Raw genomic sequence first — 17,158 nt, forward strand, 5'->3', positions numbered from 1 at the left:
TGGCAAACTGAGGCAGGAAGAAGGGCTACGGAGTTAGGAGCCACACTGCAAGGGTATGCAGCCCAGGCCGTTATAGGCTCAGCCACGCCCTCTGTTTCTTCACCTATGAAATGGGTCGATAATGGAATCTCCCCCATCATTCAAGGAATGCAGAGCTCTTGGTCCAATGTCACAGACAAGGCTCCGTCCTGAATTCTGGGCAAGCCCTTCCCAGCCAGGCTGTCTGGAATGGAGCTTCAGGGCCTCCAGAACCGAGGGCAGCCCACATCCTTTACCGAAGGACCCAGCAGGGACCAAAGACTGCTAGGGTGCTGGGAACAGCTGTCCTGCCCCTCCCCCTCTACGAGGACGTGAACCCAGACTGAAGGTTCTTCCACAGCAGAGGCAGAATCCCGGTCCCTGACCTGCAGCCCCACCCTGGAGGCTGTGACCGTGAGAGAAGGCCTCTGCTTCAGGGAGGGCAGGAAAGGGTGCAGCTCCTACCAGAGGAGCCTCCTAGTCAGGAAGGCTCAGTGAGAAGAGCATGGGTCCCCTCTCCTCAGAGCTGTGCCCCCCAGGCTTCAGGCAAGAGCTTTCCCATCCCCAAGCAATGGAAGGGCATGCCTCCAGACCTCAGGTCTCCTAGAACCTTCCATTCAGCCCCTCCTCTCTCAGGAACACCAAGGCCTGCAACAGTCAGGTCTTACGCGAGGACCAGCTGGGGCCAGCCCTATGTCCCGTCAGCGTAACCCTTGTCCTCAGTGGCACAGGGGCCAGGCCCCACCCCAGGCAAAGGCCTCAGTGGCTGCCACCACTTGCTCAGCACCCTCTGGCCTCGGGTTCAAAGCAAAGCACTGGTTCGTGAATTTGAGTGATCTTGGCATGAGATGCCTGTGCTTGGGGGGCCCTTCCTGGGGCTGTGTCAGTGGGGGTGACCTGAGTCCCTGGGTCCCCTCTAATCACACTGGGCTTCAGCACCTGTGGGGTGCTGAGGGCTGCACACGACAGAGCCAAGTCTCACCCTCACCTGTCTCTTTTATTCCAGGGCATGAAGGTCTTCTTCATGGTGGTGGCCGCTCTGTACATTCTATACCTCCTATTCTTGATAGTGCGGGCGTGTTCTGAGCTCCGTCACATGCCTTACGTGGGTGAGTGCCACTCTGGGAAGCAGGGGGCAGCAGGGCCACACCCCCAGAAGCTGCTGGCCCTAGAAAGCCATCCCTGGTGCCACAGGGCTGTGAGAACTGCCAGGGACCTAGAAGGACCATAAATAACATGTCCTTGACCAGGGCAAGCCGCAAGACGTAGGGTCCTTTGTCAGAAAGCACTGTGTTGGGCCCCACACTGTGTGGTCTTCCCAGTAGAACAGGCACAGAGCATGCAAGGGAGGGGGCCTGCCCAGGGGTGGCTCTGTGTATCGTCTCTGTTTCTGTCTTTCAAACTGCGCTAAGGTGGAATTTGTTAACGGGAGCGGCCCCTTCTTTTTCAGATCTCAGGTTGAAGTTTTTGACTGCATTGACCTTTGTAGTGCTTGTTATTAGGTAAGACTTTAGTGTGTGTGTGTGTGTGTGTGTGTGTGTGTGTGTGTGTGTGTGTGTGTGTGTGTGTATGCGTGCATGCTTGGCTCTGCTTGGGTGTGCATGTATCTGTGTGTCAGGCTATGCTTGGGTGGGCATGTGTGTGTGTGTCTGAGTGTGCACATGTGTGTCTGGAGCCAGAGAATCAGCCTGCGTGTCTTCCTCTTTCATTTTCCACCTTATTATTTTTTATATTAACTAATTCACTAGTGCACGTGTGTGTTGGGGTGGTGCACGTGTGTGGAGGTCAGAGGAAAAGATACAGGAATCGATTCCCTGCTGCTCGTCCCCGCTCATTCCCTCTCGTTCCTCTCATGAGTCCATGAACGAAACTCGAGTCATCAGGCTTGGCCTCGGGCATCTTTCCCTGCTGGGCCATCTGGTCCACCCAGTTCTCCATCTTAGTCTTTTAGCGACGGGGACTTTCACTGGACCCCGAGCTCACTGATTGGTTAGGCTGGCTGTCCAACAGTCTCTGCCTCTGCACGCCTCCTCCCAGCCACTTCCCAGGCGCTTACAGATGCCCTCCCCCACTCCCAGCTTTCACCCGCACCCGGGATCTGAACTCAGACCCTCATGCTGGCAAGACAGGCACAGAGCCTCTCCCCAGCCCCAGGACTTCATTTCATGAGTGAGTTAACGCCGTATTTCCATCCCCCCTGTTTCCTCCTGGGTACTTGTGGCCACACATATCCACAAAGTCAGGGGGCTCCTGTGGTGGCGCACACCTTTAATCCCAGCATGTGGGAGGCAGAGGCAGGTGGATCTCTGTGAGTTCAAGGCCAGCCCCGTCTACAGAGCGAGATCCAGGACAGCCAGGACTACACAGAGGAACCATGTCTTAAAAAACCAAAACCAAAAAAAAAAAGTTATAGAATGGCCTAGGTTATAAAAGTTCCATCATGAACGTCCTGGCTGGTGAGGCCATCAACCCTACCACTTTCCCCTCCTCATTCTGAGCCTGCCGATCACATGCAGCCACCCACATCTGGGAAATACCTCCTTCTAGGGATGCCTGAGGAGTGTCTGGGCCTCGAGATCCTTTGGCGCTGAGGACAGGCATAAGCAGCCAGCTGGTATCAAGGAGAAGCCCCTGGGCTGTGGGGGCAGGTGGCAGCCATCCACAGAGTCCTCCCCCAGGCAGCTGTTTCTTTGACTAAGTCCCAAGAGATTGTTAAAGCCATCCAGCGGGTGCCCACGATGCTTTTTTTTTTTTTTTTTTTTGGTTGCTTGAGCAGCATAGAGTGGATGTTGTATTTTCCCAGGAGCCAGAGTGCCTGTGGGGGTCACATCGGTGTGTGTATGGAGGTTTCCTGTTGAGTCTCAGTGGGGTGAGCAGCTTGTATTTTTACACCGTGGTTCCCCCTTCTTTTTCAGCATCGTCATCCTCTATCTGAGGTTTGGAGCACAAGTGTTGCAAGACAACTTTGTAGCGGAACTGTCTGCTCACTACCAGAACTATATCCTTGTCCCGGGGAACCGGGCCTGCGGGCGGCCCTGTGTTCATGATCAACACCTTAGCCTTGGACCTGTGTTCAGCAGGCCACAGGCATGCCTTGCCCTCTCTCTCTTGGCTTCCTGTTGGCCCTGGGAAGGGCGAGATTCATCAGTCCTCCTTGTGAGGCAGGAAGCTCACACACAGCAGGGCTGAGTCAGGGCCCCAGATTCGTCACTGTGTGCACAGCCCTGATCCAAGCTGATGACCACACTGTACTGGGCTCAGTGCCTGGCTGCTGGCTCCTCAGTGGGGCCGTCAGTCCTGAGCTGCTGGCTCCCTCTAGCAGAGAGAGAGAGAGAGAGAGAGAGAGAGAGAGAGAGAGAGAGAGAGAGAGAGAGAGAGAGAGAGCACGCGCACAGAGGAACAGCCAGGGGCGATTGGAGTCTGTGTGCCGACCGCACCTTCCGAGCATCACTGAGGTGCAGCCAGATGCCAGCCTCACCACGGTGACAGTTTGGGTTCAGGGACTGCTCACTCGGCACTGGAGCTTCGGTTTCTACCGTGCCCACATCCAGTCCACATCTTGTTTCTCCTGGCTTCCCTGTCTGTGGTCAGGTGAATGGAAAGCATGCCTGTCTTGGGATTAATGAGGACTTTCTTTATTACTCGTGACTAAGCTCCACACTGAGTTAGTTCCGAGGTGCTTGGGGGTCTGTAGCTGTGAAGGTGGGGGACCACTCCGAGCTTTGGGTCTGCGTCTCCTTGTGTCAGTAGACCTCAGTCTCCTTCCTGTTCTTTGGGAGTTTGAATCCTGGAGGGTCCTGGTGACATCTAGCCGTGAGCTTGAGCTGAGGCATCCTGGCATCCGGGCTGTGGACCTCCCCGAGGCTGGTCAGTGGTTCATCCTGGAAAGGGCTTCTGGGGAACGGGAGGAGGCGGAAGCTCGCGTGTCCAAACCCATGCTTCCCTTGACCAGCACCACCAGCAGAATTCCTGTCTTTCTACGGCCTGCTGAACTTTTACCTCTACACGCTGGCCTTTGTGTATTCGCCATCGAAGAACGCTCTGTATGGTGAGCCGCCTCGGGTCTGGGTTACCGTCCCCGATAGCTGAACTGGAAGTTTCCATTGGCTCAGGTTTTCCCCAGGTGCAGGGGCCTGTGACAGAGAGGAGGCAGGTGAATGGTAGCCTGAAGTTGAACACAGGACAGGGCAGTGCTGTGTCTGTGTCACGGTGTCACAGCTGAATACAGGACAGGGCCATGCTGTGTCTCTGTCACAGTGTCACAGTTGAAAACAGGACAGGGCCATGCTGTGTCTAGTCACGGTGTCACAGCTGAACACAGGACAGGGCCGTGCTGTGTCTAGTCACGGTGTCACAGCTGAACACAGGACAGGGCCGTGCTGTGTCTAGTCACGGTGTCACAGCTGAACACAGGACAGGGCAGTGCTGTGTCTGTCACGGTGTCACAGTTGAACACAGGACAGGGCAGTGCTGTGTCTAGTCACGGTGTCACAGCTGAACACAGGAAAGGGCCATGCTGTGTCTCTGTCACAGTGTCACAGCTGAACACAGGACAGGGCAGTGCTGTTTCTGTCACAGTATCACAGCATGCCACTCACTGCTGAGCTTGTTTGGGGCTTGGGATCTAGCTCCTTCGGACTCCTGCCTGGGCTAATAACACAAAATGCTCTCATTGAAAACGCGTTTGTTGATTTTTCAGAGTCCCAGCTAAAAGACAATCCTGCCTTTTCCATGCTGAACGATTCCGATGATGATGTGATTTACGGGTAAGTCACCGTCGGCCCGTGCACAGCCTGGCTGTCTGCTACTGAATGATGGTATTTGAAGACTGTCTCCATGGCATCAGACTGTTGCCTGGAAGTGTCAGGAGTTTTATGGCTTGGGTTTGTGTGTGTCACACGGACTGAGCGGCAGTCCATCATGCCTGCAGTCTGTGGTAACCCCAGAACAGTTCTGTGTGAATTAATGGGAGCCGTGAGTCCAGCTGGGGGAGTGGACAGGGGTCAGCTGACTAGAGGGAGGCTGTGAGATGAGCTCTTCGGAGCAGCAGTCAGTGTGACAGCAAGGAGGCAGTCAAGGGCTACCAGATGGGGACCAGAGCGGTGACTTAATAAAGTACCTGTTGTGCAAGCCTGAGGACCCAGGTTCAGATCCCAAGGACCCAAGTAAAATGCCAGATTCTGAGCTCAGACGACAGGCAGGCAGATCTTTGAGTTCAAGGCCAGCCAGGGCCACATAGTAAGACCCTGTCTCATAAAACACAACACAAACAAAAGCCAGACCCAGAGCTCAGTGGTACACACCTATAACCCCAGCATTGGGGACCGGGGGACAGAAGGATCCCTGGAGCTCAGTGACCAGTAGCCACTCCAGCTGCATCAGTGAGCTCCCAGTTCCGTAAGAGAGCCTGTCTGATAAATAAACAAATAAATAAAGTGAGGTGGAGAATGATAAAGGGACATGCTTGGTGCTGCCCTCTGGCCTCCCCACACATGTGCATGCACAGAAAAGAGCCGCTGGAGTGGCACTGTGCCAAAGGTCTCTTTTATAACAGGAGTGACTATGAAGAAATGCCCCTGCAGAACGGCCAGGCCATCCGGGCCAAGTACAAGGAGGAGTCGGACAGTGACTGAGCCCTGGGCAGCAGATGGGACAGCCGAGGGGCCGGAGGCCTTCCTTAGTGATGTGTCCTGGCCCTTTCTTCTCCATGTGTGTGTTTGGACTCCTCCTGTAAGCAGAGGTTTCCTGTTCCTTATTTGTTTACATATTTTTAAAGAAAAACCAAATGAAATGGAATGTTGGTTGGATTTGCTGTCGGGGTAGGTAGCTCCACTAGTTACGAAGAGGCTGGTAGAGGATCCAGAGGCAAATCCTTTCACAGAGATATCGGATGAAATGGAGCCTGTGTGCGGTGAGGAGGAGAAATTACCTGTTTTAATAAAAAGAATGATGTACTTTTTTTTCCTCTTAAAAAGCAATTTGCTAACTCTGAGTCTGTGGGAGGCCTGATGATCAAGGTCCCAACATGGCAGGGTTCCTTAGTGCTTTACCCTCAAAGGGAAGCCTGGCCTGCACCTGCCTCGGGTGGGCAGTCTGCCTCCGTCTCCACAGACACATGGAGTGGCCAGCGCGCTGACTCCCGGGCATCTGGAATGATGGTTGAGTTTGGTGAGCCACATACGATGTAACTTTCAGGAATGGTGGGTGGCGAGGTCGGTCACTGCCCCAGAGCAGAAGTGATAACACAGTTGAGTTTTGTGTGTGTGTGTGTGTGTGTGTGTGAGAGAGAGAGAGAGAGAGAGAGAGAGAGAGAGAGAGAGAGAGAGAGAGAGAGAGAGAGAGAGAGAGAGAGAGAGAGAGACTGAGAGAAGCTAAGGTGTCTACAAGCCAGTAGCCCTGTGGGCAAGGTCTTGTGCCATGGTGCTTTTGAAGGGTCTGTGTGCATGGTAAGACTGGGTCTTCTTGTGGTAAAGATGGAAAACAGGGTGGCCCTTCCCATCCCAAGAGTTTCTGAAACTCTACTGAGTGTGAAACCCCAAAGAGCTCCTGTTTGTTTTTTCTTCTTTTTTTTTTTTTGTTTAATGAAAGCTACATGAAATATTACTATATTAGAAATTCTTTATTGCCAAAAAGGTCTTCAGTTTAACATTTGGAACTGAAATGGAGAGAAAGGTAAACATTTTGAATGGTTATGGAGACAGCTTCAGATAAAGGAACTCCTTGAAGGTCGTTGTGTCCTTGGAGTGTTGCTCTGTGGAAAATGGATGTCACCTGCACTAGTGAGATTCAGCGCTGGAAGTCCTGAGCGCCGCTGCCTTCCGTCACACTCCGTGAACACCTGGTAACGGTAGCCATCCCGCCTGCCTCCGTCTTGGCACATCCAGAGGCCCAGGAACAGGTGGACCCCTCTTCAGGCAACACCACATTCTTGTCATCTATGCACCGACTCAGATTTCTGCTCTGAGCTGCGGGTCCTGGCCAGGTGGGCCGGGACCCCAGGGATGCCTGGAGATTCTTCATTCTGCCGGCCTGACTTCTTAAACTTCAGTGTACTTCAATATGGATTCCATGTGCATTGTTTAAAAAACAACAACAAAAAACCCTTGCAAATAGGAACATTTGAATGAGCCTCTAGTGGCAAGGGTAACAGGTTTACATGATTTTTACACTCACAGTGCGGTGATCACTCGTGTTCCGAGTTACTGGAAGGTCCGTTGTTACCAACGCTCACAACTCTGATAGAGCCCTGCATCCATCGGGCATCATCTGGACACTGACTCCTGCTGATTCCATGATGTTCTAACATGTGATAGTTTACGTGTTTTAATCATTCCCAAAAGTTCCCCTTGATTTAGAACGCTATTTATCAGTCAGTGTAAGATATTTTAAGCATTTATGTACAGACTTTTAAAAACTGTCCTGCAGCATAATTATAAACTGATCCTAGTGTCTGTGAAATTAACATAAGGGAATATTTTGTTGTTGTCGGAAACAGGAATTACAAAGAGGCACTTAAGGGGAAGAGGTCATTAAGTTGGGTCCTCACCCTTCTCCAGTGCCATGTAATCATGTATGATATGCGATGTATTATTTGCGTACGGATCTGGAGACTTCGGTGAGTAGGCTGAAGCTGTAGGTGTCAGGTTAAAACGCGCAACTCCACCGGAAACTTTTATAGTAATGAAGAGATTGTTTTGCTCTGAGGAGATTAAAGTTTTATAAACTTCAGTTACAAATTCAAAGGGCTGACAAGTTCTTTCAAGGTAAGGGTTTGAGTAATACTGTCTCTGGGTATTTTTGATAATGGTCCAATCTAGGGGAACCTGGAAGATGAGGAGATGTCTCCTGGCTTCCCGGGAGAGCTCTGTTATCCCTGTGGATAGGGAGTTGGCTTGATTTATTGTCAAATCATTGTAGCGGCGATGTGGTGCCTTCAAGCCCTTTGAATGGCTAGAGAAGCGGGTATGAAAATACGTGTGAGGCCCGCAAGACGGTCTCTGTGGTTACAGACTGCAGCGAATTCAGACAGCAGACCTCACCAGGCTCCAGTGCTGAGCCAGTGAAGTCACAGGTACACTACACGGGTTAGAATATGGTTGGTCATCTTTCCAGGAAACACACAAGCACCCATGAAAGGGAGAAGTACAAGGGCCTTCTCTGGAACGCTCCACGAGGAACCGACCTGACAACTAATATGTGTCTGTATATTTGAGGGTTTAGATATCGGTTGCCTTAGTGGTTAGATTTCTTTTGGGGGGTGGAGGGAGGGGAATACAACTTCTTTTCAGGCCAAAGGGAAACTGATTTAGTCCGACACCTTGCTCAACAGTTCATCTTGGCGTTTTGGGTGCTTCTAGGTGTGATACATTCTACGACATCCTATGACACGGAACGGGTGTAATTCCATTCTGGGGCACAGAAGGATTTTCCGCTCCTGAAAACTGCCTTTTTTACAAATGTCTGTAAATGTTAAGTAAAAACACTAGGCTCTAAGTCTAGAAGGACACTGGAACTGTGGGTTAATGATAGTTGGGCCATCAGTGGGGCATGTATCACCTGGGCAGTCAGTCAAGGGGTAAATAAATGCTTATTTATGAAGAACTCAATAAAACTCGTGTTTCGGGAATGGCTTCTGTATTGGACCTTTCATTGCTGTGACAGAGACTGATGAACAGTCACAGGAGAGTGACTTCAGCTCACAGGTCCATGGTCAGCACACTCTACCGTGGGCCTATGAGGAGGAAGAACTCCGTGCCAAGAGTGTGGGCAAAGCGGCTGGCCTGGTGGCCAGGAGGCAGTGTCAGAATGGTACCAGAGCAAGAGGCCCTTACCCTCAGGGACGTGCTTACTGTGATCCTCTTCAGTGGGCTCCACCTCTAGTTTCCAGTGCCTCCGAGGACCGAGTATGGGACGGAGGCACCGACATTTCACATCCAAACCGGAACAGCTTTGTTCTGACAGTATCCCTTGTGTCCCGATGTTAATGCATTTCTAACGTTTAATCTTTTCTGTTTTACTTGCTTTTTACATGAGTGCTCTAGAAAGAGGACTCTTCATCCAGGGGCGCTGGGGAGACAGAGGTAAAGGGCTTGTGAACCTGGATCTGCGGCATCCGTGTAAAAGTGGGTGCAGTGGCCTGTGCTGGGAAAGTGGAGCAGAGACAGGTGGGTGGCTCCTGGGCCTTGGTGGCCTGGAACCAAACTGACGGGGCCAGTGAGGTGGCTCACTCAGCAGGTAAAGGGGCTTGCCACCGACCACCTGAGTCCCGTCCCTGGGGCCCAGTGAGGGAGGAAGAACTAGCTCCCACAGGCTGGCCTTCGACCTCAAGTGTGTCGTGGCACTCACGTTCTCGCTCGCTGTTACACACAAATAAATGTAATTAAAAAATTAAACACTACCCTGATGGGGTAGAAACATCTGCCATAGTTGGAGGTCTTCGAGGGGGCTCAGTGTGTCCCACGTGTCTGACCTGCCTCTGAGGTTCATGACCTCTCCAGCTCTGCCAGGGTCACCAGGTTTCACCATTACGGTGAGAAACAGGCCCATGACCCACGAAGCTCCCGGCCTTGCATGTCCTGAGACCATCAGCCAGGGTGTTCATGGACACTCTTATGGCAGCACGCACAAGGCTGAAAGCAACCTTAAAAAAAAAAATTCTAGGGGCTGGAGAGATGGCTCAGCGGTTAAGAGCACAGATTGTTCTTCCAGAGGACCAGGGTTCAATTCCCAGCACCTACATGGCAGCTTACAACTGTCCGTAACTCCAGTGCAGGCAAAAACACCAATGCACATGAAATATAATAAATAAATTAAAAAAAAAAAATTCTGAGAGCCATAACACAGATCCATGCTCTAGACTACAGAGAAGACAGAAACTTTAATTTTGAATAATTTATTATTCTAACAAAAGTATAAAGTATGGAAAATTAGTGTATCTGAATCGTTTCAGAAAGTAGAGAGTTTCCTCCTAGCAGACTTGGGTTCTTAGCACCTTTGAAGAGATAGTTAAGACAAGTGGTAACTGCCAGCCTCAGGTGACCGGTGGCTGCTCATCTGCCTGACATCGTGCGGTCCCTCGGACCGTGGAGTCATTTGGTTTATTTCTCTACGTTTCGAGAGTGCCACAGAACACACTTAGAGAGGAGGAAGGTGTTCGCCCTATTCCTAGCTGGTGGTTAAGATGAAACAGAAATGCGGAGACACAGGAGGCTGCAGGCTGGCGAGGAGGTCAGATGGACAGGCCGAAGGCGCTGACGATGCAGTACATGGTCTTGTTCTCCCATCGGACCGTGCAGCTCCCTGTAGGGAAGACAGACAGACAGACAGGCCCAGGAGGTGAGGAGGCCCGGGAGCTTCAGCTGGAGTCCTTGCCTCTGACACACACATAGACACTTGCCTGACTTGACTTACAAATAAATGGGCAACTGGCCACTGAATGGGATTTTTTTTTTTTTTTTTTTTTTTTTTATTATAATGTGTAGTCCAGGCTGGCCTCGAACTCAAGATCCTCCTGCCTCTGCCTCCTTCAGCAAATCCTACCGGTGTGCGCCACCAACGCCCGGCAGGGATTTAATTTTTTAAAGATAGGGTCTCACTCTGTAGTCCAGGCTGGCCTCAGATGTCACAGAGATCTGCCTGCCTCTGCCTCTGCCTCTCTAGGTCTAGGGTTAAAGTTGTGCACCACTATGCCAGGCCATGTGGTAACTTTTACAGAAATGCATTGGAGAGAGTGAGATGTCTGAGTGTGCACATCCCAGAACTGTGCTCCTCAGACTGCGGACCTCTGGACCACGGGGCTATGGGAGAGTCGAGCACTGGGCTGACGACATCTCCTGCAAGGGTGAAAGTCCTACCGTCCGTAGTGCTGTCCCAGAAGCAGGAGCTGGCCGTGTGTAACCCAGCTCCGTTCTTCTGCATGATCACACAGGTCACTGCAACCAAACAAGCTTCTGTTAGAAAACCTGGCAACATAAATTCACTTTGCCTGCTTCCAAATGTCGGGAGATCACATGGCTGATGTTCCTAATTAGAGGGGCAGACTATCTTGTCTCACTGACAAAACTACATATCTCCTTTATCTTAACATGTTCTAAACATGGCTGATCAGAAATTCTGTAAATTTTGGTTTGACGTAAGCCCTGCAATGGTGATATCAGCCTAATGGGCAAAGTTCGTTCCCTACACAAGAGATGAGATCCTGGGAAGAACTTTCTTGAAGCTCAAGCAAGGAATTGCTAGGTTAGCTTGCTCCCGGCACCAGACACACCTCTAGTCGGTATTTAAAGAGTGTTATCAAGATACTCAAGAAAACGACCCATTACCGATGTATTTAAATGGCTTCCCCAGCTTGGTGAGGTGGCTCAAAGTCTGCTCCACGACGTTTGTGGTCCACTGGTTGACTTTGCTGTGCTGGTAGGCATTGCCCCCGATGGCACTTTCTATAGCCTAGGGAAAGAAGCACAGTGGTCAAGGTCTCGGAGAGAGCCCAGACACCACACCCACCCGTCACCTGAAACCGATCATGGCCACCCTGGGAGCTAAAGACAGACTCTCGAAGTTGCAAGCTTCTGCTTAATCTCGGGGCTCCTTTGCGGGTGTGGCTTTCCTCATCAGCATCAGACTGCGTTCCAGTTGTGTTTACATTAGCTGAAGATCTGTGTTTCACAGAATCTGTCAAATGTGTTCAACATTTTGACCAAACAAATGGATTGAATGTTCACGCTACTGTTAGTATCTAGGGATAAGCAACACTTTTTCTTATGGAGGCTGAAAAATATTTTGCCAATTTCTTTAAAGCATACTAAGCATTTTTATCAAGCCATAAAACACATAATTTAGCAGTGTATGTCAGATGACACTGTGCTGGCTGGCTGGCTGGCTGGCAGCATACAACCAATGCAGTCTTCCGGTGCTTCAGCCTTCATTTGATGGGCTGGGTCACCACATCACACGCCTCCTGGACTCTCACATCCCAAAGCTTGAGCTTGGGGTGGCATCGCCCGCTAAGTTCCAGGACTTCTGGAGCGTGCGGCTCACTGTCCGGTCCCTGCTACACTTAGGGTCATGAGCTTCCCATCCCGTGACTCCCTGGGTCTCTCCCCAGCAGAGCCCCACTCCCGGGGGCCAGTGGGGCTCCGAGCAGCTCCTGCCTCACCTCTTCTAACCTGCTGGAAGCCAGAAAATGAAGATTTTATGACAGGCTAATAAAACGTAGAGAGCATTCACTGAGGGTCCTGACCTGTTTTCAGACACTGCACGGTGGTGCAGGGGTCCGTCACTGCGGGCTGAGTGCAGCTCCTGGGCTTGGGAGGGATAGAAACCTACAGTGGACAAGCTGTGACCTCCACGGGCAGATCTGGGGCTCTGACCGGTCACGCTGACACAGCTCCGCTGCCATGTCTGCCCACTGGGCTGAGGACCAGCGGTCTTGCTTTAGTCCAGGTATCACCAGACACAAATACTGTCAATGGAGGAGGGGCAACCCTCTCTGTGCCCTGTGAAATTCGGTTTTTAGGGAGAGGAAACTTCTAAGTTTGGTCCCACTCATATTCCACGCATAATACTTTGAACCAGCTTGAGGACTGAACGAACCTACTGCCGAGGGCAAAAGAGCCGCGTCACCTCCCACTTCCCCGTGGGCTGCTGATGGGTCCCCCCAGTCTGTGGAATAGTGGGTTCCACATCTAGGGTGGGTCTTCTCACCCAGTTAACCTAAACTAGACAAAGATGCATGGTGACCCATCCCCTCACACTCTGACACAGTGATGGACTGTATCCCTTCCAACTGTGAGCCAAAATTACCTTCCTCCCTTAACGCTGCTTCTGTGGGTCACTGTCACGGGGGTACAGTTCCTTTTGTCTATCCTCATTGTTTAAGAGAGGTACTGTGATTCATATCAATAATGTATTTAAGAATATAAGAAAGAGGCCGGGCGGTGGTGGTGGTGCACACCTTTAATCCCAGCACTTGGCAGGCAGAGCCAGGAGGATCTCTGTGAGTTCAAGACCAGCCTGGTCAACAGAGTGAAATCCAGGAGAGGCACCAAAACTACACAGAGAAACCTTGTCTCCAAAAACCAAAAAAAAAAAAAAAAAAAATGCCGGGCGGTGGTGGCACACGCCTTTAATCCCAGCACTCGGGAGGCAGAGGCAGGTGGATCTCTGTGAGTTCGAGGCCAGCCTGGTCTACAAAGTGAGTTCCAGGAAAGGTGCAAAGCTACACAGAGAAACCCTGTCTCAAAAAACCAAAAAAATAGAGAAAGAAAAAAGAAAGAATGTAAGAAAGACCTATGAATAAAGCCTTAACTAACTGTACCACCAGGTCCTAAATTACGGAAAGTTGATACATTTTCTCTGTAGCTGCTCTTTTTCATCAAACACTGGAGACATTTACCCATGTGTCATGAGTCTTCCATGTTACAAGGTTACAGAATCTGCCTTGACACCTTCTAATGCCATGGAAGACTTCCTGATTTAGTATAAATAATCTACGTACTATGGGAGTAATTTTTAGTTATATATAAGTAAAAATGTGTGAAATGCCAAAACACAGAGACTCAATAGCTGTTGATTTTTTTTCCTATTTTAATTCATATGGCGTTTCCCTCATCCATGCTGTGCTGGCTGGTTCTGTGTCCACTTGACACAAGCTAGAGTCATCTGAGAGGAGGGAGCCTCAATTGAGAAAATGCCTCCATAAGATCAGGCTGTAGGCAGGCCTGTAGGGCATTTTCTTAATTAGTGATTAAAGGGGGAGGGCCCAGCCCATTGCGTGTGGAGCCATCCCTGGGCAGGTGGTCCTGGGTTCTGTAAGAAAGCAGGCTGAGCGAGCCGTGAGGAGCAAGCCAGTAAGCAGCACTCCATGCGTGGCCTGTGCATCAGCTCCTGCCTCCAGGTTCCAGTTCTGTCCTGACTTCCTTCTAGGAACAGGGATGTGGAAGTGTAAGCCAAACAAACCCTGTCCTTCCCAGGCTGCTTTGGTCATGGTGTTTCATCACAGCAACAGTCACCCTAACACACATGCCCTCAGTCAAACAGCTGAAAAGCAAGCATTGTCTCCTCTTACCTCCTTTACAATGTTGCTCACTTCATCAACAACAAATGCAGTCTGTTAAGGAAGAAAACCTGGGTAAGTCTGGTTTAAAAGCTCTTTCTCCACAGCATCAATAAACACAGTGCGATAGTGAACGCAGTGACTTAGAAACCAGGCTGCTGACCACGCATGCAGAGGACTGCACTGCTCAGCGCCCGGAGATGGGCAGCAGCTGGGTGCCGTGGGGTCCATGCTCTGCAGGCTAAGGCACAGGTGAACACTGTTAAGACCACCCTGCGACCCAAGCTTCACTCCCCACGAGAACCTCTCCTTCCACTGCCGCCAGCGGCCGGATCCATTAACCAGTACAGGCGCCGGATTATGAGTTACTCCACTTCCATACAAACTGGCGGAAGAAATGTAAGTAATCCATTTTAGAGATGGGACATTCTCTTCCCTGAGATAAATGGATTGGGACCTTTAATGTGTAAGAGGCTAGCGGTGTACATCACTTTTCTCTACCCCATGCCGGGTGGCCGGCAAGGCAGAGTCTGAAGTACTTTTTTCTTACTCCCCTTTTAACATAATAGTGGATTTGAGTGGGCGTGAGGGTGTCCTGAAAACATCAGCCAGACGCTAGCCTGCCAGTGTGCTGCTTATGTGAGAACAAATTATTCCAAATTCTGGGATATCCTGAGCACTGGCAACCCCCGAGGCTTCTGCCTTCCCGGCAGAAAGGCAGACAGTCCTGTTTTGTTGAAGACGTTTCCTGGCTGCTGACCACTGTGGGCCCTGCCCTGTTCTAGTATTGAGTAATGCCCCTTTCTCTTCAGGAGGAACAGAGCTGACCCAAAGCTATCTCACTTGTTAGACTCCCAAAAAGTCACTTGGAAACAAAACTGTGCTGGTGAAAACGTGGTATCTTAGAGAGTCAGTCAGTTGAAAGTCTTCCTGAGTGACTACGGGGTCCTAAACCACAAAGCAAAGTCCTTGCGTAACTTTCCGTACAGTTAAATTAGTAAAAGAGACAGAAAGAAACTATTGAATCCAGTGGGCAGTGCCAGCTGCTACCAGAAAGGCAAATGATCTGAGGAGAATCTGGGAAGTTAGGGGCAGGCAGAAAAGGCTCGGCTGAGAAGGCTGCTGGGTAGACAATAGTGAGCATGCATCCTGCAGCCAACGTCCTGTGTAACACAGATCGCTCCGTCCAGACATTTCACTTTACAGATGCCATCATCAGCCAGTTCACGTGTACAGACTGAAATTACAAAGCGATTTTAGGGGCTTTCTCTTCACAGGGCCGCTTCCTTTTTCATAAAGTTCGACGAGCCGTGACTACAATATGAACCAGTTTTCAGCCTCATATCAGTTTGCTGTCTGGGTAAAGCGTTCCCTTTACTAGCTGCTTCTGAATCCTGGCTTGAGATTATTCACTTGGTTTCCACCGGCATTCAGACACAGAACGATGCTGCCGTGAACTTTGTGTCGAGAAATTAGACCAAAACTGAAAGTCTCTGATAAGTGCAAATGCTTACTCTTCCCTCTGAATATCCTTAGTTGAACTACATTTCAGAAATGTCAAAAGAGGAAATGTTGGGTTACTTGTTTTTTAATTTTTGACAAGCTGTGTAATACGTGGGATTTTACTGAGCTTCAACAAAGACTATTCAGGAAGAAAAAAAAACGAGCAACTATAACTGGGGCGTCCGTTTAGCTGTTTCCTGAATGTGTATCAGAACGAAGGAAAAGCCATTTTGACAACATTATCATGTGTCAGAGGCAAGTGTCTAGGGCACTAGGAGGCTTGCACGCACTCTTCCCCGACAAGAATGAGCGATCTCAATACTATCTTAAACTGAAATGAAATGTACCCAGTGGCGGGGGGAGCGCCGCACTGGAGGACAAGGTGCGGCACGGAGACAAAGGCAGGTTCTGTTTGCGCGTCTGCGCTTGGCAGGCGGACAGCGGGGACGGCGGACCCCCACCACAGGGACCGGGAGCCGGCCCTGGGCGCCCGTGTCATCATGCAGGCCACTGCAGGACCCCTCCTTCCCCAACCCGGGCCCCGGCGGGGGTCTGCAGCCGCACCAAAGCGGCGGAGTGATGTCATCCTCCCGGCGGAGACGCTGAGCCCCACCGAGTCCGAGCGCCCCGCGCCGCCGGCACCGCCCACGCGGGAAAGACTCGGAACGGCCCCGCTGGGAACCGCCACCCAGGCTCATCAGCCTCGGGCCGGGTGGCCGTGGGCAGAAGCAGCAGCTGCGGCTTCCCAGGCGGGGCCGCGCCACGCCTGGATCACGGCCGCCACCCTCCCGTGGCCGATCCCGACGTTACCTCCTCAGAAGCCTGGAAGTCTTCCATCTTCCCTCTTAACGCGCCGCCGCCGCCTCCGCCGGGTAGAGTGGACTGCGCAGGCGCGCTCAGGCCCCGCCTACTCCTCCGCCCCCGCGCCAGGGACCCTGACCACTACCAATAGCCACCCACGCTCTGGGGCCCGGCCCCGCCCACTAGGGGCTCCGCCTACCGCCAGGCCCCTCCCACCTGTGACTCCGCCCGCCGCTCCGACCCGCCTGCTGTTCCTCCTGGGTCTCCAAGCCGCAGGGCGTGATCTCGGTCCTCCAGGAGGTGGTTTCCAAAGCAAACCGCTCTCTAAACTGTGGCAACCCAAACCAAACAAAGGTACAAAAGCCAGTCTAAGACGGAAAGCACTGTCCTGGCCCTCCCTCTCGCTCGCTCTGCAGAAATCGAAACTCTCAAACAAGTCCTGACAACTCGGAACAAATCGTAAAATGATGCGACAGTACTGGTGCGGGCATTGGTTGCTTCCCCTTAGGGGATCTAGATTCAGGATATTCCAGCTATCTGAAAGAAAGATTGGAGGCGTTAGGTTTTCCATAGACAGTCAATGAGAGTTTTTCCTTTTAAGGACCACTTTTTAAAACGTTTTATGCCGAACACTCTGTACAACGCAGTCCACTCCCTAGCTTTCTTAACCAGAGTGAACTAGGCGCCTACTTGTACCCGTGGCAACCAGCAGTTGGTCTGAGCTTGTCCATAGCTCTCCACTTGGGCTGAGGCGTGTGCACCTGCTTGCATGTACTGGATGCT

General features: G+C 51.3%; 2 protein-coding genes across 5 annotated transcripts in view; one reads left to right on the forward strand and one right to left on the reverse strand.

Annotated features, from left to right (window-relative positions):
* The window catches only part of Tmem181 (transmembrane protein 181), a 54,882-nt gene extending 46,238 nt beyond the window's left edge, over positions 1 to 8,644 (forward strand). For all 4 annotated transcript variants that reach the window (XM_015996756.3, XM_006978048.4, XM_042262378.2 and 1 more), the window contains exons 12-17: positions 1,025 to 1,127; positions 1,469 to 1,520; positions 2,934 to 3,016; positions 3,977 to 4,066; positions 4,718 to 4,784; positions 5,573 to 8,644. In XM_015996756.3, coding sequence (XP_015852242.1) covers positions 1,025 to 1,127; positions 1,469 to 1,520; positions 2,934 to 3,016; positions 3,977 to 4,066; positions 4,718 to 4,784; positions 5,573 to 5,651 — 474 coding nt within the window. In that variant the 3' untranslated portion in view covers positions 5,652 to 8,644. The remainder of the gene's footprint in view (positions 1 to 1,024; positions 1,128 to 1,468; positions 1,521 to 2,933; positions 3,017 to 3,976; positions 4,067 to 4,717; positions 4,785 to 5,572) is intronic.
* Positions 8,645 to 9,894: 1,250 nt separating this feature from the next.
* Positions 9,895 to 16,525, reverse strand: Dynlt1 (dynein light chain Tctex-type 1). The gene is made up of 5 exons (XM_006978047.4): positions 16,385 to 16,525; positions 14,084 to 14,125; positions 11,340 to 11,463; positions 10,872 to 10,949; positions 9,895 to 10,317 (listed from the first exon to the last, which is right to left on the reverse strand). Exons 1-5 carry the CDS (start codon positions 16,409 to 16,411, stop codon positions 10,247 to 10,249), a joined length of 342 nt encoding a protein of 113 aa, XP_006978109.1. The 5' UTR covers positions 16,412 to 16,525; the 3' UTR covers positions 9,895 to 10,246.
* Positions 16,526 to 17,158: the final 633 nt, after the last annotated feature.

The sequence above is a fragment of the Peromyscus maniculatus genome, chromosome 16 (assembly GCF_049852395.1).
Source record: "Peromyscus maniculatus bairdii isolate BWxNUB_F1_BW_parent chromosome 16, HU_Pman_BW_mat_3.1, whole genome shotgun sequence".
Taxonomy (NCBI): domain Eukaryota; kingdom Metazoa; phylum Chordata; class Mammalia; order Rodentia; family Cricetidae; genus Peromyscus; species Peromyscus maniculatus.